Source organism: Rhinoraja longicauda, chromosome 6, assembly GCF_053455715.1.
Source record: "Rhinoraja longicauda isolate Sanriku21f chromosome 6, sRhiLon1.1, whole genome shotgun sequence".
In the NCBI taxonomy this organism is placed as follows: Eukaryota; Metazoa; Chordata; class Chondrichthyes; order Rajiformes; family Arhynchobatidae; genus Rhinoraja; species Rhinoraja longicauda.
The window spans coordinates 18,565,074-18,588,725 of NC_135958.1; the positions used below are offsets into that span (position 1 = coordinate 18,565,074).

Here is a 23,652-nt window from a genome sequence, read left to right on the forward strand (position 1 = left end):
GCTGCGACATTGACAATTGGGCAACTGCAGTGAATGACTCGTGGGTCCGAAGCATTTCAAACCACCAACCTTCAAAGTGAATGTTAGAACAAATGTGAAATAATCAGTTTTATTAGTGCATGGGAAGAGCAGTTATAAAAGTGGCTTCATCGACCTGTCTCATGATGTGTTATGGACTCACAGTAGATTCAGAAATCTACTATGAAAAATTCTCCCTCAACACACACTCAATCAAGCCCAATTTTTTTCTCCTTTTATGATCATTGTTGGCTCGTTACCTTTATTTTCTTGGTGACACGAGACTGCAGGTGCTGGAATCTTGGTCAAAAAAAAGTGCTGAAGGAACTCAGCAGGTCAGGTAGCAGCTTCATTGGAAATAGACAGATGATGTTTCGGGTCTGAAGAAGGGTCTTGACCTGAAATGTCATCCGTGTGCCTTTATTTTCTATCCTCCTGAAGCCAATTGGCCTTGGACCCACCTGCTTTGCCACTCAATATGATCATGACTGATCATATATCTCAGTACCATATTCCTATTCTCTCCCCATACAACTCACTAAACAATTTTACTGGTAGGTTAAATCAAACATTCCCTGAGAAAGATGCAGTTAATGTTTTAGATTAATGACCATTCATCGGAATTAGTGCCTTTTATCTGATTGCACAAGTTATGTGACTAAGTCATAAGGTAGATCCAGGGGAGCTGTGACCCATGAATCGAGGGCCCGCCCAGAAGGTTCAGCTTGCCTGCCAGAGGCCATGGACTCGCACACCCGGTAGGCCCAACAAACCTGCCGGCGACCGGGGACTTGCCCGTCTGGTAACCCCAACTCACTCGCAGGAGACCGGGGACTGGCCACCGGTGAACCTGTGTCGCAGACTGGAACCCACCCGGTAGGCCCAGCCCACCCGTCGCACACCAGAACTCGCCTGCCATGGACGGAGGACCCATGCCGTGGACGGGAACCGGCCCGGAAAGCCAAGCTCGCCCGCCACGAATCGAGAACCGACGGAAAACCACCTGGATGGCCGGTAAGCAGACCGGCTGCGGGAGGGAGTGCACGGCCTCGACGGGGGAGTGGGCCGCTGGAATTCCTGCAACAACCTGGGGCTCATCTGAACCGGGCGCTGCCCCAAGAGGCCGAGCACGTGGACCAGACGCGGCCTACAGCGGTGGAGCAGAGGCGTAGGACACCAATGGACAGGCCAACGCCGCCAGGACAATGGGCCTTCGTGGTCAGATCAAGACCATGTCACTTACAACAACTTAGACTTGATAATGGCACCAAACTGGCGATTCTGCATACTGTCTCCATGTACTACTGCCATACATTTGTACTGTATTTGAGATGCTTATCTAACATGTATCTAAGTGCTTATGTATAGTGATACTTGTACTGAACTGTATACAAAAATGAATTTCACAAACTGAATGTGACAAATAAAGAACCATGTAATAAATTACCATGTAAAGATTGCAGTTATGAATAGAAGCACAAGCAGACCTGATGGATTTAAGGGGAGAAATGATTGAAATGCAAACATGACCAAGGGAAAACAGCAGAGATACAAATGACCCACTAGGATTAGCAATTCGAACCACACAGTGTAACTTGAGCCTTGCTGTCTGTTTTATTTTGTATACGTGGAGCACAATTTTATTTCATTTCAGCAACACAAGGAACTGCAGATGCTGGTGTACAAAAAAACCCCACCAAGTGCTAGGGTAACTCAATAGGTCAGGCAGCATCTCTGGAGAACATGGATAGATTTCACTTTGGGTCAGGACGCCTCTTGGTGAGATAGCTGGAAGCGAGGTAGGGATAGTACAAAGCCTGGCAAGTTTCTTTTTAATAGTCAGGTGGTTGGACAAAAGCCCCCTTCTCTTCCTTGTGCCCACCTGGTTTCACACCCATTTCTCTGCTTCCCCCTCCTCCACACGCCCTCCACCTATATTCCAGCTTTCTAACCCCCACCCCCCATCCGCCAACCCCCACCACCACACGTATCCATGTTCTCCAGAGATGCTGCCTGATCCACTGAGTTACTCCAGCACAATGTGTGACTTTGTGTTTTATTTCATTGCAGTTACTCAGGCAGCTGGTTGCAAGCCGATGATGGTTAATGTGTAACCAGATCTGCATTGAGCACTTCATTTGTGTAATCACTTCGCTCTTTGTTGAATGATTTACTGCTTATTATCAGGAGATATGCTATTAACATATCAAGGATGGGTTTGAGGGATATAATTGAATCTCAAGGTTCAAATGTCACACAAGCTATCCAGACTTCATTCTCAAGGGCTTTTGTTGTCAAAGAGATTGCTAGCTTTGTTAGTATTCCCAAGTGGTGGCGCATCTAGCTCTACCCATTTCTTTAATGGTAAGTCAACATTTCATCACAGTCAGGTATTTGACCTTATTATTGAACATCTAAAATGTAAATTAGCGATTTGGATGGAGTGACTGGTTCCAGAATAGCTGGCTAAGTCTTTCCATAAAGTGAATTGCTGTTTACTTATCATTGTGAAGTTAAAATCTTCCCATAAACTGCCATTGGATTAACAAGACAGGTTGTTTTTATTGATGTGATATTTCTGTCACTTGGCCTTGACTTCACACCCTTTCCTGTTGAATGATCATTGGCAGACTCCTCCACACTGTCTCATTCCTGAGCACCAATACAAATCACAATTCCCAGTAACAATCCAACTTTTTTCCTCCCAGTAACACCTGGTTTATATCACAGGGATGGATTAAATTTAAACCCATTGATTACTTTTTCCTTGTAATCGCAGTCTCTGAATTCATTAAAAGAGAACTTTAGGAATAAGGTGAGTGTTAATTTATCCTGTTATATACTGGTCACAGTATGGGTTTCCCACTTCTAATTCAGCAACACTTCTCTGTGGCTGACATACTGTTTGCTCTTGGTTTTGGCAGATTACCTGTTCAATGAACTTCTGGGTTTTGGATTTTCCACAAGTCTCCCAGATTGCAATGTTCACCTGGGAAAATATTTTGGAATTTATGGCCTTGCATATCTTGCAGAAAACACTGCTGAAAACACGGCTGCAATTCGTGCCATTCCAAATCAAAACCCAGTTCTGGCTGCTCCCACAACTGTCCGCTTGCCCTTCGTTTGCAACAGTGCTCTCTGAAGCCAAGAAATTATTTGGAATGTCCTGGTATCTGCTCCATCTATAATCTCCAAAAACAAATAACATACCTATTGACTCCCAAAGAAATGGCTGCTTAACTATATTTAAATGGACATTGTGCAAAAGAGTCTCACCTCTATTTCGATGGTTAAATGCTTTCAGTTACATCACCTCGGTGTGAAGAACTACAGTCACAGACTCCATTCTGCAGCATTCCTCAGTATCCTTCACACTAGGCAAAGTTTACAACATGGCAATGATTAGTGCCAACAGGAGCCATGATCACATTGAATGGCGGTGCTGGCTCGAAGGGCCGAATGGCCTACTCCTGCACCTATTGTCTATTGTCTAACAGGAGCCATGGTGAAGCAACAATGACTAGTGAGCTGCCTGAGCTCAGATGGCTTGTTCATCCTACCCAGGGCAGTCTCCAAGTACAGTCTTCCACAGGGAAGCCACGACTGGTTGACCAGCAGTCCTAACACGGCATAGAGAATCCCTAAGTGAAACTACCAGGCTCCACCCACAGAGTTCCTTTGAGACCCATTGAAGCGCTGCAGCCCAGCTTAGCTGGATGTTGTGATTGTTGTGCGTGACATTTGCATTCTCTGCTCTATTTCATGAAGACTTCTAAAAGCAGAAGCAAGATTGGTGACCAGCTGAGTAGATGATTCAGACGTGCTTTCAAGTCCTGATACTGCACCCAGTTACCTGGGTAAAGGTGCAAGCTGCTCAGGTAGGAGCCTGATCTTGAAAAGTTCAGTGCTTCCTCATCATGGTCCTAAACCTGGTCATTTCTAGGATTTCTGTGGTAACCCCCTGATCCCATTTCACTAGATTTTCTTCAACTATGACAGTCTTGAGGCAACTTCCGGGAGGATGGCCTTTTAAGGCAAGAGGCCGTGAAACTGTGGGGTTCTCCAGAATTCCCAAGCAGTAGTGCTGGCTGAGAATTTAAACACATTCAATGGTGAAGTTAGTTGATAGGAAAGGAGATCAGGCATGAAAGTGGAGCTGAGCCGTTATTAAATCAGCCATCATCTTACTCAGTGGTGGGACAAGCTTAGGGAGCCCTCAGGCCACCTCCTGTTCTTGTTTCTTAATTTTTATGAACTTACCCAGCTGGCAGGCTACCCAGTTGATGGCTTTCATTACTTCACAGTTGTTGACAGTGGCAAACTCTTTTCATAATCCCCTCCCCGGGTGCTTTTGTATGGTCCTCAATCTGATTCTGACATATTGCCTTTTGACTATTATTGCCTTTGGCCTCAATGTGTCCGAAAGCTGTTATCAACTTGATGCGTGGCTTTCAAACCATACTCTGTTTCTGTGGTAAATGCTGGTATAATTTTGCATTATATGTTCCAATACTTTATCCAATTTGTACCTGTGAATGCTTGGCTAGCTGATCACTTAATGAAATTAATTTGGTGTGTCATGTCACAAAGTAGGTTTTGATCCAGAAGTGCCCTTTGGCAACTTTCGTTCAGTCAGCCAGAATAACAGGCTAAATCTTCCATTCTGATCTCAGCACTAATGTCAGGACTTATTATTGTACCTCTGTGGAGGTCGCAAAGTGCAACATTACAGTGAGCCTCGTAAGAGCTAACATCTCCACCCGTACCTCCCTGTGCACTCATAACCACTACACTGATGGATTCCCCATTGAATCCAAAGGAGCAGAATTAACCTCTATACCTCACCAGCTCTTGGACTTTGAAATCAGTACACTGAGTTCATGACTATTGAAGACCAATTCAACTGTATGTGAATGGGAGCAATCTGCTATTGGTAGAGGGATTTATAATGGTTTTAATTGTATTTTTATATTTTATTGTAGGGCAGGCACCAAGTGATTGTTGGATGTTTGTGAATGTGAAGGACACTCAAACATTCTTCAACAGTGATAGTTTTGACAGCCTTTGAACCTGAGGGCAGAGCCTTGGTGGCTGTCAAAGCTGCCTGTGAGTGGTGCCCACAATCTGCTTCTAGGCTGCCCAGATCCACACTGGAATAATCAGCATTGCCCAGGCAATCTTTTGGCAGTGTATCGATAGATGAGCCTCTAGGATTACCTCAATTAAAGGTAGATTAGGAAAATAACCAGATGCTGGTACAAATCGAAGGTATCACAAAATGCTGGAGTAACTCAGCAGGTCAGGCAGCACCTAGGAGAGAGGGAATGGGTGACGTCACCCATTCTCTCTCTCCTAGATGCTGCCTGACCTGCTGAGTTACTCCAGCATTTTGTGATACCTTAAATTAAAGGTATATCTTGTAAGTTATGTAGCAATTCATTCAGCAGAAAAATTGGAGGAGCATTGAAACTGGATGTTCATGACTTATTACTTATTAAAAAGTAGTTGAATGGGGTTAAAAGGACTGATGTACTAAGAAGGCGAGTATGTAATGAAACATTTGAACTTAACCAAACTGGACTTAACCTACAAGAATAAAACCTGGAACTTTTAAGCCCTGGAGCGGTGATCTTATAGAAATTTATGATATCATATCATATCATATATATACAGCCGGAAACAGGCCTTTTCGGCCCTCCAAGTCCGTGCCGCCCAGTGATCCCCGTACATTAACACTATCCTACACCCACTAGGGACAATTTTTACATTTACCCAGCCAATTAACCTACATACCTGTACGTCTTTGGAGTGTGGGACATAGATAAGGGGCATAGATAAGGTGAATAGTGACAATCTTATCCCCAGGGCCGATGAGTCTAAAATTAGAGGGCATGGGTTTAAGGTGAGGCATCTGAGGAGCAACTTCTCAGCACAGAGGGTTGTGGATGTATGGAACAAGCTGCCAATGGAAGTGCTAGAACCGGGTATAATTACAACATTTAAAAGACACATGGACAGGTTCATGGATATGAAAGGTGAAGAAGGATAAGGGCCAGGTGCAGGCAAGTGGGACTAGATCCGTTCGGCAACTTGGTCGGCATGGACAAGTTGGGCCCGAAGGCTTTTTCATGCTATATAGCTTTATGAATCTTATTAGACATGGTGTCATTAAAAAAGTGCAACGGTGCATAGTTTCCATGAAGCATGACTGCTATATGTTGACACTAGATAATAACGTCGAAAGAAATTAATTTTTCCAGTCTATCTATTTCTCTCCCTCTGGCCTTCTTTCATAACTCAAGCTCCTGTTAACAAAGCTGGGCATCTATGCTTGACAGAGGGTTCAGGTTGAAAACTCTCTCATTTTCTCATTTCCTTTGGTTTTGTAGCCACCTTAAACACCCAAGGGAAACCTGGAAAGTGAGGAGGAACATTGATGGACTTAAATTCCTTCATTATTTTTCTCTCTGATCTAACAGAATTTATTCAATCCCGGGGTCTTTTCCAGAAGATGACAACTATAAATAGCAATTTGTGACACATTCTTCTGTATTAATGATCGCTATGAATAGCTCCAAAATGTGCTAAACTTGAACATTCAAATGCAGCACCAATTGAAATGTAGGTCCCATAGGAGCAAATGACAAACCATTGGAAGAACTCGGTGCGTCAGACCGCAACTGTTTAGGGATATGAACAGTCGTCATTTTCTGGTGGAGACCCTGCATTGACTGCCTTTTTTTTAATGGTGGAGAGCATGTGAGATGCGGATAAAGTTGAGAAGAGACTGGACAAGGGAAACAAGGTAGAAACATTTGGAGATAGGTTCAGTGGGGCAAGAGCAGTCAGTAATAATGGGCCTGCGAGGACAGTCCTGTTTGTGGATCTTGAGTAGGAAAATGGGCAGTATGGTGTTGGGGAATGTCAAGTTGGAGGCTGTGGAGGGGAGATCTTCTGAAGTGATGTGATCTGTGAAGGAATGGGAGACAGTAGCATTGTGATTGTTGGTTTGGTCATGGTCCAGATGTAGGAATGAGGAAGTCAGAAAACTGCCATCTAGCCTCTGCAAGGTAGAGATCAGTTCACACCAGCACTGCCCTTGTCTGTGGGTTTGAGGACAAGTTTGGGATTGATGCAGAGTGAAAGGAGATGTGTGTGCTCAAAGGGGGTGAGGTTGGAGCAGGTAAAGAGAATGGAGAGATCATGACAGTTGAAGTCACACTGGCAAATAGAATAGAAAAAGTTGAGAGAATAAAAGCCCAGAAGGCAGTATCCGAGAGGAAGAATAATATTGGAGATGGGTGAAAGGGTCAGTGGTAGTTTGGAGAGGGGGGGGGGAGACAACGTTTCCTCGCCAAAGAAGCAGGCACGTAGGTGACAGAAGAAGAGTTCCCAGAACTTGTTGAGGCCCACCCTCAGCAGATGGAAGGGTGCAAAGATGAGGCCTCTGCTGAGGGTGGGCCACTCAGCATCAGAGAGGGGAGGTCAGAGAGAATGGTAAAAACTGGCAGGGATTGAGCTGGAGTTGGCTGTGGGATCAGACGAGGGTAATGGGTGGGAGCACATGCCATGATCTTGCAAGGAGTTACGACAAATTTTGCAAACGCTGGAGATGGGGGTTTTTTTTTACACCTGAACCTCAGAAATTACTGATTGCTGCATTTCCTCATAATTCGAACTGTGATCTGAACACTAGAGGAGAATTTAGTCTTTGATTGTCAGCATAAAAGTATAGTCCTTTGCACTCACCTCTGCTCATAAAGTTCCAAATGATTCCGATAATGATTCCATCCTTACATAATCCTTAATAATATAAATTGCATAAACTATTAAAAACAATTCATTTTTGTCTTTTTCACACTTGCAAAGTAGATGTTTCCCATATTTTGGGCATTTTCATTGAGTGGTCGTCTACCCTCACTCACTGAAGGCACAATTGAGCAGCCTCTCTAGATCCAAGGACAGAATCAAAAGCAAGTGATGGATCCAGAAGGACTGGGCAAAGTTCACCCAAAAACCCCTGGAGTCTTGGCAATTTTTATAACTTAATGGAATCAAGTTCTGATCAAGTTCTGCAAACGTGGTTGTTTAATAAATGCATTGTCTACAGGGGGTGGGACAAAAATGCCGCTTTGAGTGGTCTGCTGAAGAATCTGCGATATTCTGTTGCCTACCAGCTCCAGGGTGTTGTGTCTCGTAATAGGCCCTTTCATTGTGAGTCACCTGCACTTTCTTCTTGCGTTTGAGGCAGCAGAAATTATGTAATGCCCTCCAGGCGCTGTAGCCAGTGCAATGTGCTGTTGTCAAGGGCCGTGAGGTCTACCCCTCCACCAGGGGGACGGAGGACAGTGCAGTCGAAAATGACGTGCTGTGCTGTTTGCTGGTCTGCTCCACACACGCAGGCTGCTGATGAACACAACCCCCAACGATGCATGTTGGCATTGAACCGGCCGATCCCTGTGCGGAGCCGGTTCAGGGCGACCCACTCTTTGTGGGACATGTCCAAGCCGGGTGGGGCTGTGGTGTTCGGTGCGACAGTGAATTGAGGAGGTCGCGATGTCTGTTCCCAGCTGGTTCTCCATGCTCCTAGTATGTTGAAACCGGAGCTACAGAGGGTCGCTGCATGACGGGAGAAAGGGTGACGAGATGACAGGCGTTGAGGTCCCAGTTGCTGTGGATCCTGGGCGAGGTGGTGCAAAGGATGTTTGGCGTCCGATGGGGCCTTACACACCAGCCTATGAGTGAAGAACTCTCTGCGAAGCTTGGCGGGTGCGATACCTGCGAGCACCGGCAGGAGATCCGTCGGAGTAGGGCGTAGGCAGCCGGTGATGATCCGCATGGTGTCGTTGAGGGTGGCGTCTAGCTTGCTGGTATGAGCGCTGCGGCACCATGCTGGGGCGGCGTACTCAGCGGCGCTGTACACGAGTGCAAGAGCACTGGTTCGGAGAGTAGATGTCCTGGCGCCCCATGACGATCCGGCCAAGCAACGCAGGAGGTTGTTTCGTACCGAGACTTTAGCACGGAGAGCTTCAAGATGTTGCTTGTAGGTCAGCTGCCGATCTAGTTTCACCCCGAGATATGTAGGAAATACCTTGTAGGGTAGGGGTGACCCATTGTTGCTTGTAGGGAAGCAGAAGCAGAAGCAGTCACCTGCATAATCAGCTGCAATCCAAGTATACCTCTGCAGAACTGCCATTTCTTGAGGATGCCTTCCAGTGTTTGCCCCACCCCCAGCCCCCATCCCCATCCCAAGCAAATGCCTTCACCAGATCAATTCTCTATTCCTAGAGGTTGCCACTGTAATCTGTGATCTCCACATTAAATCGACTCAAAGAAATTCATGCAGCCAGCCCTCCTGTCACTACACAAAAACTGTTCAATCTACTGCAGTGCCAAGATATATAAACAACCTTTATAAACAATTATAAATGATGGTAACAATTACGTTCAAGTAAAATATACTGTTCAAGATAATCTTTGCAAATGGAGATCATTCTGTATTTGTGCTGTCACTCTGTGTGGGTTTGGGGAAGAGGAACCTTGGGTTTTGCTTATTAACAGGTGAACTGAACCTGAAGCTCATTTTTAAATGAACTTCAAATTTTAAAAAACATCTTAAAGGGATTATCGGACAAGATAAGGTGATTCTTTTTAACCCCCCCTCCACCAGAGGCAGTCTTTAAATATTCTTAAAGTGAAGGTGTATCCTTGATAATGTAGGTGAGATGGCGTTAGTCAGATCAAATTGGCCATGGTCTTATTGAAATGACAGAGGCTGAATGGCCTGCTCCTACTCCTAATTCATATCTTTATATCGGGATTAATGTTGGATTGTTTTATCGAGACGCTGAAAGGGATAGTATGGTCTGAAAGCCGTCCGTCTCCTCTGACTTAGAGGAGGGGTTCTGTGACACAACTTCATCCAATGCTGAAATTGCAGCACAAGATGAGCCACAAGATCCCAAATGGAGGGTATCAGACAACATTATTGTGAGCGTGTTATGCACCTAATGTGTTGCAATAGAGGAAAGTAGCTTTATCCTCTTGAAAAAGTGCTTGGAAATATATTTGCACATTACCACTAACAAGTTTTGTGAAGCTGAAAATGGCCTTAACCTCAAGTGGAACAATATTGCATCCAGGCCTGGATGTCTTCCAGCCTGTGGGAAATTCAAACTCTGACTTTTCAAGTGTTATTTACTCCAGCTAGTTTCATAAAACGGTATTAGAGTGGGATGGTGTTTGAATGCCTGTGAAAGGTTGTGAATGCTGGTGAATGCCTAATGCAATTTGAGTGATAAATGCAGAGCTGGAGTAACTCAGCGGGTCAGAAGGCATCTCTGGAGAACATGAACAGGTGACATTTCAGGTTGGGATCCATCTTCACACTGATTATAGAGAGGGGAAGAATCTTGGGGCAGGAAGGGGGTGGTAGTGATAGGCAGATGGTTGGAACAAAGGCCAGAAAGCAGAAAGTGTGAGACGGGAAGATTGAAGACTAATTTCAACTTGTTGAAATGATTACAGAATAGAATTTGACATCACAGGAAGGATGATAGGCTTATTGTATGCAATGGTTCATTGGAGGAGCTGTTTGCTGATTTGGTCTCTTCCTGTAGCATTCCAAGTACTTTCTTTTCAAATATTTAATTTTAATTTGTGTTATGGCATTCCTCTATGTGGGACCGTAAACATCTCACGGTTTCCTTCATTCACAATTATTGATTCATCTGAAGATTTCCCCAATTTACGTAACAAGTTCAGTTCATTATAGTTCGAACACCTCCCTGCTATTTTCTCTTAATCTTCACATCCAAAGTCCCCCCATTAGTTCCCTGTGGCCCGGACAATTAAAACATATGAGCCTAACTTTTAACTGTGTCTCTAATGTTATAAATCATCATTTTATCAACAGGTCTCCTGTGTGACATCTTATCCACAAGGCATATGAAAAATATTTGCCACTATGTTCACCTGAGAATACTCCATTTGTTAGTTATGACTTCTATTTTACAAATGCTGCCCTTAATTAATCCATACCATTTCGGACGAATGGTTCATTATTTCAGATGTGTTCCCATCCGGTGCAGAGATGATGTGTTGGCAACGTTTCATTCCTCTGGCACAATTTCTGCACAATGGGACGTTTCAACTAATTAGTCTAATTAGTGCCAATACTATCTCTGCTAATTCCCGTTCCCTGACTTTTCAGTACTCGCTCCTATACCAAAGCTATTCTGGTATTCTGGTGGCACAGCAGTGTTATTTAATACCATTTAATTCCTGTTGCTACATATTTCCATGAATGTATGGGAATGTACTCATGCAATCTTTCCACTATTCCTTTGGAAGGGTCTTGTTGAAAATTGACCTTGCTCTTTAATATTCTACATTTTTTCCCCCCTATTTCCTGCCAATTTCCAAACCCTTTGTGTTTCTTTCGTTATGTACTGATTTGTGTTTAAAGAAAGGATTTATATAATGTTGCTTTAAACCATTTGATTTTAATTTCTCCAGTTGCCTAAGCATCAGATTGCAGTATACTTCATTTTACTTCACCCTCTATTTCTCATGGAAATGTTTTGTTTGTATTCTTGAAGCAATCTCATTATTTGTCCCCTGGTTTATCTGCCAGTTTCTCTTGCCAGGATTTTGGACGTTCTCTCATCCTGCTGAAACGGGCATATTTCCAGTCAAGTTCTTTTATCTTAGCCTTTTCATTTCTTGTATGAAGCACAGTTCTGTTCTGATTACTGTTTCCTGGGTGTCTCCTTTCTTTACATTTAGTAAAGAACATTTTTCCTCTTCATTTAGTAAAAGTAGAGTGCCAACACCTTCTTTGGATGATAAATCCACGATCAAAAACAAAATCCCATAAGAGAAACTCGTCATAGAAAATCCTATCCATTTTTGGAACTTTCATTATTTTTACCCAGCTAATTTTTGCTCAAAATCGTTTAAACCTCTCATCTTTTCATATCTTTCCACCGTCTGGTGGTCTGTAACTTCAGATAAGTATCTACGTTTCCTAACTTCAACCAAAAAAATTAGCCTGTGCACCATTCTCAGTATTATCCCTTTTGCGAGAATGGATGCTTTGATTAGTGTTAATATTACACCTTCACCTTATCTTACTGTATCCTTATTAAGTGTTCATTAATGAAATAAAAAGGAACTGCAGATGCTGGTTTGTACCAAAGACAGACACGAATTGCTGCAGTAACTCTGTAGGTCAGGCAGCATCTCATGATAAAATGGATAGGTAACGTTTCGGGTTGGGACCCTTTTTCAGTTCTCATCCCTCTCTCCTCCCCCTCTCTCCTTCCCCTCTCTCCCCCCCCTCCCCCCCCCCCTCCTCCTACTCTCTCTCCCTCCTTCTGCCCATAACCCCATTTCCCCCTCTTTCCGCTCCCCCTTTTCCCCTCTTCCCCTTCCCCCCCATCCCCCTCCTACCCCCATTCATCCTCCCCTTCCCCAACTTCCCTCTTATCCCACCCTCTCCTCCGCCCCTCTTCCCCCTGCTCTCCTCTTCTCCCACCTTCTGCCCCCTCTCTCCCCTCCATCACTCCCCACTCCATCTCCCCCCCTCCTCCCCCATCTTTCCCCTCTCCCTTCCCATTGTTCTAGCAGCCCCATCCTGTCCTTACTCAATGCTTTGGTGTGTGCGGAGGAGGGAAAGTGCTGGTAGATATCTATTTTCCTCTTTCCCAAGAGTGCTGAGACTATTTGTAATGTCACAATGGCTGCCTGGTTAAAATTAGCATGCAGGTGAGAAGGGCATCAATTCTAATGCCATAGGACAGGGTAAGAAGAGAAACATTGTTGTTTTAAAGAAATTAAAACTAGCAGAAAGGTTATCTGCACAGTGCATGTTTGCTTGCTTGGAGCATCTTCATGTCTATCAAAAGAGAGAATAATAGCTGACGTTTTGGTTAATTTTGAATATCAAGCTTTTAATTCAGCTACATTCTAATATTCCACCTCCCCTGTCTGATAATTCTATTCTGCTCCCTTCGTTTGGAGGTTCTGTTTGCTATGTAGAAAACCATTCAATGCCTTGTTTTCCCCTCTCTCTCTCTCGTTCACAACCAGGCCCTTTTCCTGGGATACAGAGGAGTGGTCTTCAGCCAAGGTTTGGTTGCTGGGCAACGGCTCTTCCAGCTCAGTGGTTGCTGATGTCTCCATGTGGGGAAAGATGGCAGGCTCCTCCAGAAAGTCATTCAGAGCACAGCATGATTTATTTAGCCTTGGGCAGCAGCAGTTTGTTGTAATTAAAATCACAGAGATAGCCTAGTACTGTGGAACAACTTTCTCCTATCGCTTGAGATAAGCTGTACTAAACATGCTTTGCAGACATTATATAGGTTAGAACAGTACGTAGAACCTACTGATTTAATGCTTTAAAATGTGGCTTTAATGTGGGCATTCTGCACAGTGCAAAATGTGCTATCTAGGGTTCTTAAATGATCAGACTTGTGAGCTGGACAGTGCTGATTTCTCGGTAGCTGATTAGAAATTGGGAACCTCTTGGTCGAGTGCTTTCGGGAGAAGAAATGGAGTCGTGAGCTCCCGCTGAGGTTGTGACCAACTCCTGACTTTGGAAATGAGAGTTGTAAAAAAACATTCAGACACACAATACAAAATTGGGTTCACATCATCATCAGTGGTACCATTGAAATAACTTTTAATTAACTCTGAGTATGATCTCGCAGGACTGGAGCTGAGCAACCACGCCCACCCACTGTCCTGAACAATGCCCAACTAAATTGGGTTCTCATGAACATCCCACCAGAGTATCAGCCTGTCAGACAGAGGAAGATGCAAGCACACCCAGGAAGCTCACAGATCAAAAATGGAATTGAAGAGACGTTTGATTATTCAGTCATTGGATGCACCTCACAATGCATTCAAGCTGCAACACTTTAGTTTAGAGATACAGTGTGGTAAAAGGCCCATCGAGTCCACACTGACCAGCGATCTCCCCGCATTAACACAATCCCACACACACTAGAGACAATTTACACTTATACCAAGCCAATGAACCAACAAACCTGTACGTCTTTGGAATGTAGGTGGAAACCGAAGATCTCGGAGAAAACGCACGCGGTCATGGGGTGAACGTGCAAACTCCATACAGACAGCACCCGTAATCGGGAACGAACCCAGGACTCTGGCGCTGCAAGCGCTGTAAGGCAGCATTTCTACCGCAGTGCCACTGTGCCGCCCAGTTCACAAAGTTCTTTACATTTCCTCTCATGGATTGCCATTCGGGAAGGAAAATTTATATTGTTTTTGGCAGGTATTAAATTCTCATCTCTTATATGGGTTTCTAAATTGTAAAGTATTTATTAGACAATTAGAGTACATGAATACTTTATTATAAAACTAGTGCAAAATTCACAGTCCAGGGTATTTTTTGGAAGCATGGTCTGATATCAGTAGGTGGTAAGAGCAAATGGATGCTTTATTGTGTACGGTCACAGGTTGTTTTCCAGGATAGATGATGCTGAAACTACAGGGCATTGGCTTAAAGTGAGAGGGGAGGGATTTAAGAGGGATATTAAAGCCAACCTTTTTACTCACAGACTGGTCCATAGCTGTAGCGAGCTGCCAAATGGAGCCGTAGAAGTACATTCAGAGAGATATATGTATGAAGAGTTTAGAGCGTTATGGGCCAAATGCAGGCAAATGGAACCAGCCTAGAATGCCAACTTGGTCGGCATGGACAAGTTGGCCTGAAGGGCTTGTTTCCATGCTATTCCATGCTCCTCTCACTCTGTCTCTCTCACTCTGTCTCTCTCACTCTGTCTCTCACTCTCTGTCTCTCTCACTCTCTGTCTCTCACTCTCTGTCTCTCTCACTCTCTGTCTCTCTCTGTCTCTCACTCTCCGTCTCTCACTCTCTGTCTCTCACTCTCTGTCTCTCTCACTCTCTGTCTCTCTCACTCTGTCTCTCACTCTCTGTGTCCCTCACTCTCTGTCTCTCACTCTCTGTCTCTTTCACTCTCTGTCTCTTTCACTCTCTGTCTCTCTCACTCTTGTCTCTCTCACTCTTTATCTCTCTCTCGGTCTCTCTCAGTCTCCCCCTCACGCTATCTCGCTGCCTCCTCCCCCCCCCCCCCCCCCCCCCTCTGCCTTCCCACCTCTCTTTTCCTCCCCCTCCCTCTGCCTCTCCCTCTCTCTCTGCACCTGCCCACCAGTACGACACTCCCCCCTCTCTCTGTGGTCTCCCCCCCTCTCTCTGCGACCCCCCCCTTTCTCTGCCTATCCCTCTCTCCCTCCTCTCTCTCTACCTCCCCTTCTCTCTCTACCTCCCCTTCTCACTCTGCCTCCCACAGAATAAAAAGGGACTATTTAACCAAAATATCTCTGCCAGTATTAATATCAACATATGCCTCTTTCACCATCTCTCATTCTGTTGAATATTTACTTCTATTCCTGTCTCCCTCAAATGTATAACTAGTTTCCTATTAACTGCGGCTGTGAGTTCCAACTTCTCACCACTCTCTAGTTTAAGAAGTTTCTTCGCTGTTCCCTCTCGGATTTATTAGTGGCCTACCTTCTCTTTATAAGTCCATAATTTTGGATTACCCACAAATAATATTTTCTTTGAGTCTGCCATGTTAGATCTCTTCATAAATGTAAAGACTTTCATTGGGTTAATCTTTAGCCCTCTGTTTCCAGAGAAATAAGTCACCCGTTGTTCAAGAATCCCACTTATTATTTTTATGCATTAATAGAGGTAGCTGAACAAATGGTGGATGGGGTATCAAACCATGACCACTGTAACATACAAAGAAGGTTCCATTGTTAGATCCACTATCAGTGACATATTTGCTGACCTTGGCCAGTGCTGTAGCCTGGATTTCAATAGAGGCAGTGGTCATGGTTTGATACGCCAGCCACCATTTGCTGTAGCCTGGATTTCTGTTCCCAGTGGGAGGAAGTGATGTGTGTGTTGGAAAGGACACGCAGGAACAGAATGGACCTTACCCTCGTGGGTCCCATAGTGAAGACTTCATTGATGTCTGTTTTGCAAACTTGCACTTCATGCCCAGCAGATACTTTTACCAGGAAAATATTTCAATATATGAAATTCAAGTGGTGCACTTATCAAATCTAAAAAGAAAATAATTGATGGACATGAAGTACAAATCCAGGTTTCTATCTGTTGATCACTATCCTTAGATAATAAAGGTGTGTTTCAATTCTTTTCAACTCACCTGCCCTACACCATTTCTTCCCATACTTTTCAGCATTCATTTACAGCCATATGCAACCGAACTGTCGAATAATAGCAACAAATCTCTTCAAATTAACGATTTGATCCACATATCATTTTGAGTTAACAGCTTGATGGTACTGAATTTATGTATTTGAGGTGAAATTTGAGTCCATGGTAAAAGTGTTTTAGGGTCAAAAAGCTTGGATAGCTACTGTTTGTTTATTCTTTCATCTTACAATTATCTCAATTAACCTTCCTGCATCCACAACATTGAAATAAAGTGCTGATGCCTCAGTGGACAAATGATTTGCTGTTGCTTGTGCTGCCTGTGATGAATGGCCTGTGATGAATGCGTGAAATTGTACCGATCTGTAAAATGGAAGAGGACTCAAAAGTGACATGTTATATAATGTCTGCTTCTTTTTTGATTATGCTACAGAACATTTCATCTCTTTCTGCATGTAATTATCTGACTTTTTTAGATGCACCCGTACTGTTTAACTCATCCTCTCCACGTATGAGAGTTCTGCATTTTAATCACGCTAGTAGATAATGAAGCATTTCCTGAACTTTCCAGGATTAGAATAATCCTGACATTCTTCAATTCATGACCCCTGGTTATGGATTCCCCTTTCAAGAACAAACATTTCTATGTACAAGACGTTGCTGAGGCCGCATTTGGAGTATTGTGTTCAGATTTGGGCATCTTGCTATGGTAAGGATATTGTTAATCTGGAGAGAGCGCAGAGAAGATTTATGAGGATGTTGCAAGACTTGAGGGCCTGAGCGAGAGGGAGAGATTGGGCAGGCTAGAACTTTATTCCTTTGAATGCAGGAGGCCGGGGGTGCTCTTGCATAAAATCACGAGGAGAATATACAGGTTGAATGTTCTGTCTTTTACCCAGAGTAAGGGAATCAAGAACTGGAGGACATAGGTTTAAGGTGAGAGAAGAAAAATTTAATTGGATCCTGAGGTGCAACCTCTTCATAAAGAAGGTGGTGGGCATATGGAACAAGTTGCCAGAGGAGGTATTAAGACAGGTACTATAACAACATTTGACAGACATTTGGACAGGTACATGGATAGGAAACGATTAGGGGAATATGGGTCAAACACGGGCAAGTGGGACTTGTATAGATCGGGCATTTTCGTAGGCATGGGTAAGTTGGGCTGAAGGGCCTGTTTTCATGTTGTATGACTCTGTGTCTACATTACCTAGCTTCATATTTCTTAAAAGTCCACTGCCATTAGATCACAAAATAGGAAAAATAAAATCTGCAATATATATTATTTTTTGCAGTCTTCTGTGATACTTAGATTGTTTCTAAATTGGGAATGATAGTGAGTCAACTAGCTTTGATAGAAAAGATAATTAGGACTCAAAATGAGTTTGTAGAAGTTAATGAATTTCACATTACTAATGGTTTTTGGTATTAGACCAGTGATAAGATGACTGGAGGCTTACTCGGCTCCACATAAACGATTATGAAGAATCTTAATTCATTTCTAAAGACTTATATTTAGATATAATTTCAAATCCTCTCTCACATAATTGCGTCACATATTTTTGTTTTTTGGCAGTTTTGCGGTAAATCAGGAGATTGCTTAGTGAAATTCCACTTGTATGGTTGTATGGGCTTTATCTTTCTGATCCAGAAGTTAGCTTGCAAAGCTCTGAACTCCTCATAACTCCCTGTTAAAGGAAGAGTTTTGCCACCAGTGCTTATGTAAATTGTATTGCAAACAGGGGTTTACTGTGTATTTTTACAATTCATTTAACACGTTGAGCATTAAAGTGAGCCTGAACTATGCTTCCATGAAAAATCCCTTCACTTCAGTCAGCTTTCTGATGCGGCAAAGATTTTAACAATTTCAATCTGGTATGGAGCCTCTTCCAGAATCAGCATGGCCTTGACCTATTTAAATATGCCTAATATACAGTTACCATGGATAAAAAGATAGCTTTGGCAGATATGTCAAATAGTTGTCAAGTATTATGACAGTTGTGGCAAGTGTGGAGGTGGGGTAAGCAATGGACCTGCTCACTGACCAGCAAAGTATGGCCGTCAGGTGGCAACAGGAGTGAAACTTACTTTCTTGGTTATCTTTTGCCCTTTCCCTTCACTTCATCTCCAAAAGTGTTTTGTACCTCTCTCTCTTTCATCTCTCCCATCTTCCTCTGTCTGTCTTCCGACTTGCTGGTCCCCTCTCATTCTTCCTCGTTCAGTGTGCATTCCTTTGTAGAAGCAAGGAACTGCAGGTGCTGGTTAATGCATAAAAATGACATCAAATGCTGAAGTAACTCAGCAGGTCAGGTAGCATCTCTGGAGAACATGGATAGGTAACATGTTGGGTTGAGACCCTTCTTGACCTAATGCATTCCTTTGACAAAGTTGAATGGTCAATCTTATCTTCGATTTGGTTTGGCTCAGGTGACTGAGTTCCTTTACTTCAACAGGAGAAAGTGCCTTAACACCACAGAGAACTTGGCAAGATGGTTTGTCGTTCCACAATATTTCCAATAATTCTTAGCACGTATTATAACATTTTGCAGGAAAACTTAATGATACCGTTCATCCTTTATCTGTACACTGCAGATGGCTTGATTGTAATTCATGTATAGCCTTTTCTTTGACTGGATAGCACGCAAACAAAAGCTTTTCACTATACTTCGGTACACATGGCAATAATAATCTAAATAAGATAAGGCATAATTTGCTGAATTATTCGCCCCGTTCCAGTTAATTCAGTCGATTCTGCTCACCCAGCAGGCCGCATTTGTCACCATCGGCTCACTTCCTGTATTTTGGGGGATGGTATGTTAGGGTATATACCACTAACAGGAGGGTCTATGTTCCTCTGACTATGTGCATCCCTGATTTGTCTCCTCCACCCCCTCTGGAATTCCCCTCACAAGCACTGACCAAGCATTTAATCCCAAATCTAATGAATGCCAAAGTTAAGTTGTCTCTGAATAGTCACGTGAAGTGCATTAACTGTTAAAAGTGCTCCATAAACTCCAGTTGATTATGTTAAGTGGGTCAATTTAATTTTTTGTAGCTATTTTCACCACACTTCTTTTCAATCCCCAGACAGCTGTGTCTCCTGTTAAATGCTGAGAATATCTTCCATTCCATGGCTGAAATCCTATTTCGGGAAGAAGACCTGAAATTTGCTTCAACTATGGTCCAAACGCTGAACACCATTCTCTTAACATCAACTGAACTCTTCCAGCTTCGAAACCAGCTGAAGGACCTGCGAACAATGGTGAGGGCATAGTTGTGTAGATAAGGTTTGGTCAGTAGGCTCATGTCAAGTGATGGAGGTATTTTACTTCCTGACTTATTGTCGGGACAATGCAAAATGCTCCATTTCACGGATTAGGATGACTCCGTTGATCGTACTTTGGCAAGTAACAGTAAAATGGCAGCTTGTTGTTTCCTGTTTCTTATTTCTTCTCAGCATCATCGTCCTTTCTGATTACCACCTCAGTTTCCCTTTTGCAATATATTGCAATGCCTGGCTCCAAGTTGAGTGAGCCTTTCTGCACCTCCAGACCTCCACTTTCACTTCCTATTCCATCAGAATATTCTTGTTAATGAAAAATAGTAAATGTATGAAAATCCAAACAAACACTACAGATGCTGGAAATTTAAAATAAAAATGGAAAATACTGGAAGCATTCAATAGACCTATCAGCATCTGTGAAAAGAGAAATTAAATGTATCCCTAATGTTTCAGGTCGAATGAAACATTAACTTTGTTTTGCTTTCTACAGATGCTGCCTGGCCTGCTATGGGCTTTCAGCATTTTCTATTTTTATTTAGTATAATTAGATCCAGATTGAAATGGGAGGGCATATGCTCTACCTACCAACCAACCACCCACACTGTTACAGCAGAGATGCCAGTCAGCCAGTTCCACTTATGACTTTCCAACAGTTACTCACCTTTTTCCATATTTATTTCTTCGTATTTACTGACTTGTCTTTTCTATTATCACAACTTTGTATTTTGAAGATTTTTTTTTTCTCCTAATTGGTGAATGCTATTTTAGTGCCCTTATTACTAACTTACCAATCAATAGAAATAAATTTCATGTACTTCCTTTATCAAACCCCCACTCAGCTTTATCTCCATATTCAATATTCCAATTTAAAGAAATTGACTATCTCAAATCTCCTGGCTAAAGACTGATGCTTTCTTCTTCAAGATAGCTAAATAATTCTGAGCGCCAGACTTGATGCAGTTGCACACAGTAACGAGGAGGGTGTGTGATCACGCTTTTGCAGCCTTTGTATTTAAATGACTTAGAGGACTGGAAGATAACATGTTCTGCTAGATCTCAGGTTGTCTAAGGAGGAGTAGATCAATGAGATTCTTTTGGAGACAATACTTTGTGTGGGGGTGGTGGGAGCTCCAAATTTGACTTCCTTATAACATTATTCTGGAGATGATCATTGGATAACCAGAGTAGCGTTTGCTGGAAGAATTTGAATCGTTTAAGATTTCATTTCCACAACTCTCCCCTTTTCACCTCCATTGGATAAATTTGATTTGCATAGAAGGTTAATTTTCTTAAAAATAAGAAAACCATTTACAAACAACGATCCATCTTCACAATAGATGATATTCTGACATTCAGTTTGAAAGCGATGTTCCTTTTATGTTATGACCAGAGGGCTTCACAGTGATTCTAAATTAGTGCACTGAGCACCGCAGTTTGAAGCCATAGCTTGCAGATGCCATGATTTGTATGCTGTTTTTTTGAAAATTATATTTTCCTTATATTTTGTTACCTACAGGAAAGCTGCAATCTGTTCTGCAGTTTGTATCGCTCCTGGTGTCACAACCCTGTCGCCACAGTCTCCCTCTGCTTCCTCACACAGAACTATAAGCACGCCTACGATCTCATCCAGAAATTGTATCCTTTCATCTTAACATGTGAGCTTGACAGCTTGGCTTATTTTCCTGGAGCTTGGCTCAGCAGGTAAGACTCGAGCCTTGGGTCAGAACGTGCGCGTTGAAACCTCAAGCATGATTGATTTTGCAACCTAGTTTGTCAATTGTACTATCAGACCTCTGGAGAAGATGTTAAACCAAGGCCTTGTCTGCACTGTTCTCGGTGAACACTGTCAAGTTCCCATGACACTTCAAAACTAATCCCAGTGAAGTAAGTGTTCATCCTTCGTGCTCCTCCAGTAGCCACTAACAAAAACAGATAATAAGTTGCTCATCCACCCAGATTCTGTAGGTGGCTCAGCTCTGGTATCGTACATCTGACTGAGGTGGGATCTGGTCATACAGCATTGAAACAGGCCCTGCAGCCCACCAAGTCTGCACCGACCATTAAACCTCCATTTATACTAATCTAACACTAATCCCATTTGATTCTCACGCATTCCCATCAACTCTTCCTGCATTCTACCACCAACCTACACACTGGCGTCAGTGTCCTTATTTGAAGTGATTTGGATTACAACATTGATGTATCTGTGGATGATGACTACACCCTTGTCCTGTATGCCGATTTAAGTGCTGTGGCTTTCACGTTTTGCAACTGGGAGCGGAAACTCCAGTGTTCCCATGTTCAGCCCTTTCCATGAACAGTTTGTAAGCAATGCAAGGGTAAAAGAAACATAATTTGGAGGCAGTTCCTTGTGTGCTCATCTCACAGTGCCCTGAAATACATGCACTGTAACACTGCCCGTAACACAGTAGAAACTGTAAGACATGATGAGGAGGATATTACGGGGCATTGTTATAAAGCCACATGAGCGCTGCAGGACGGGAGTGTTTCGTGAAAGATTTGGATTAAACTGCTTTTCCTTGCATGCAGCAGTGGCATGAAAACACTTTTATAATGAAATGCAGTTGTCTTTAATATTGAGCTCAAGGAATCTTCACATCATTGCTTCAATAGATGATAATTCTATTGGATGTAGTGTGACTTCTTCAAGTTGCAGCAAGAAGAAGAAGTTGCAGCCCTCCCGAAAGAGCAGCTGCTCACGTGGTCTGATCTGTTTGGTGTGACGAAGGGTTGGCCTTCGGATCTTTGAACTGCAGTTCACTTTGCATGGATAATATTGGCATTGGTCTGTGACTTTATGGGGGTGGAGATATAATATTTTCCAGGGCTCTTAATATTTGTACTTAGCATCCCATACATACTGACTACAGTCCTCTCTCTTCTGCACTTAACAGAATTGTAATGAAATGGTTTTTGAGGCACTTTGTATCTGTTATCTCCCTACGGCATAGAAGGTGGCTATTTGGGCTATCGAGTCCACTAGACCCACCCCTCACACTTATTTTAACTGTAAACTATTCTCTCACATGCCCACCCATTCCACCCCTGATTTTCCTGCCACTAACCTTCTCTAAAGGTAAATTACAATGGCCAACTAGGCTACCATGAATTATTTGCTGCAGTTTAATCCCGGCTTGGTTCCTGAAAGTGTCCAGATTGCACATATCTCTGCACTCGCCCCCTAGGCTAGACAAGACCAGAATTGGCAAAATAATCTGTTGCAGATTCCTCTGCAAGGCCAAACAAAAAATATTAATGGCACCAACTCAGTAATGAGCATTTTATCTTTTCTATTTATAGGTAAAACCAGCCTTTGGAAATACAGCAACTCTATTCACTCAGACATTTATTAGCTCTGGACAAATCATTTATTTTTTATTTTTGGCCGCGCTTTCTGTTGGTTGGAACTGTACAGTTTTTACCTGCAACCTTGTCTGTAGTGAGTTAACACTGGTGTGGTTTACTATTGAGCTGAGGCCCCAGTCCAGCAGTTTCCAAGGTTCAGACTTCCAGGGAACAATCCAAATCCTGATGCATGCACATTATATCAATCATGGCTGTGATGCTCCCCTACCCTCCTCCAACACCTGGCCAGACAGTCAGACACTATTCAGTGCTTGTACACTCAGGGGAGGTACATGGGTGAGGAATCCAGGAGATGAGATGTAGGGGAATAAATAAATCCTGACTGGTTGCTGATGACTGTTGCAGTGGAGCAATAAGAATCGTATGTATTCTGTTCGCCGTATCTCGCCTTGCACAGCTTGTGCAGTTTTTATAGTTGCATCTATTAGTGAGCTCTATTTATAACATCTTTTAAAGATTTATTAGTTTGAAGTGGATTTTTTTTTCATGGCAATGCAAGTAGCTGATAAGGTGATGTGCAAATCATTATGTGACAAGTGGAAAATCCTCTGTGCTTTTCAGAATGGAATACGTTTTCCTTCAAAGGGATAAACACTGACACGGAGCACATGGAAAGGCCACACTGTCGTTTCTTATTCCATAGCTTTGCAAAATTGACTAATGTCCCATCTCAAAGAGGGTATGAAGCTGAGGAAATGGTTGCATTGCTGGGCTTCTGATTCAGTGGATGGAAG

General features: G+C 43.1%; 1 protein-coding gene across 3 annotated transcripts in view; it reads left to right on the top strand.

Annotated features, from left to right (window-relative positions):
• The window catches only part of vac14 (vac14 homolog (S. cerevisiae)), a 252,869-nt gene that overhangs the window by 167,435 nt on the left and 61,782 nt on the right, over nt 1–23,652 (top strand). For all 3 annotated transcript variants that reach the window (XM_078400593.1, XM_078400595.1, XM_078400594.1), the window contains exons 16-17: nt 19,336–19,510; nt 21,048–21,166. In XM_078400593.1, the coding sequence (XP_078256719.1) occupies nt 19,336–19,510; nt 21,048–21,166 (294 nt within the window). The remainder of the gene's footprint in view (nt 1–19,335; nt 19,511–21,047; nt 21,167–23,652) is intronic.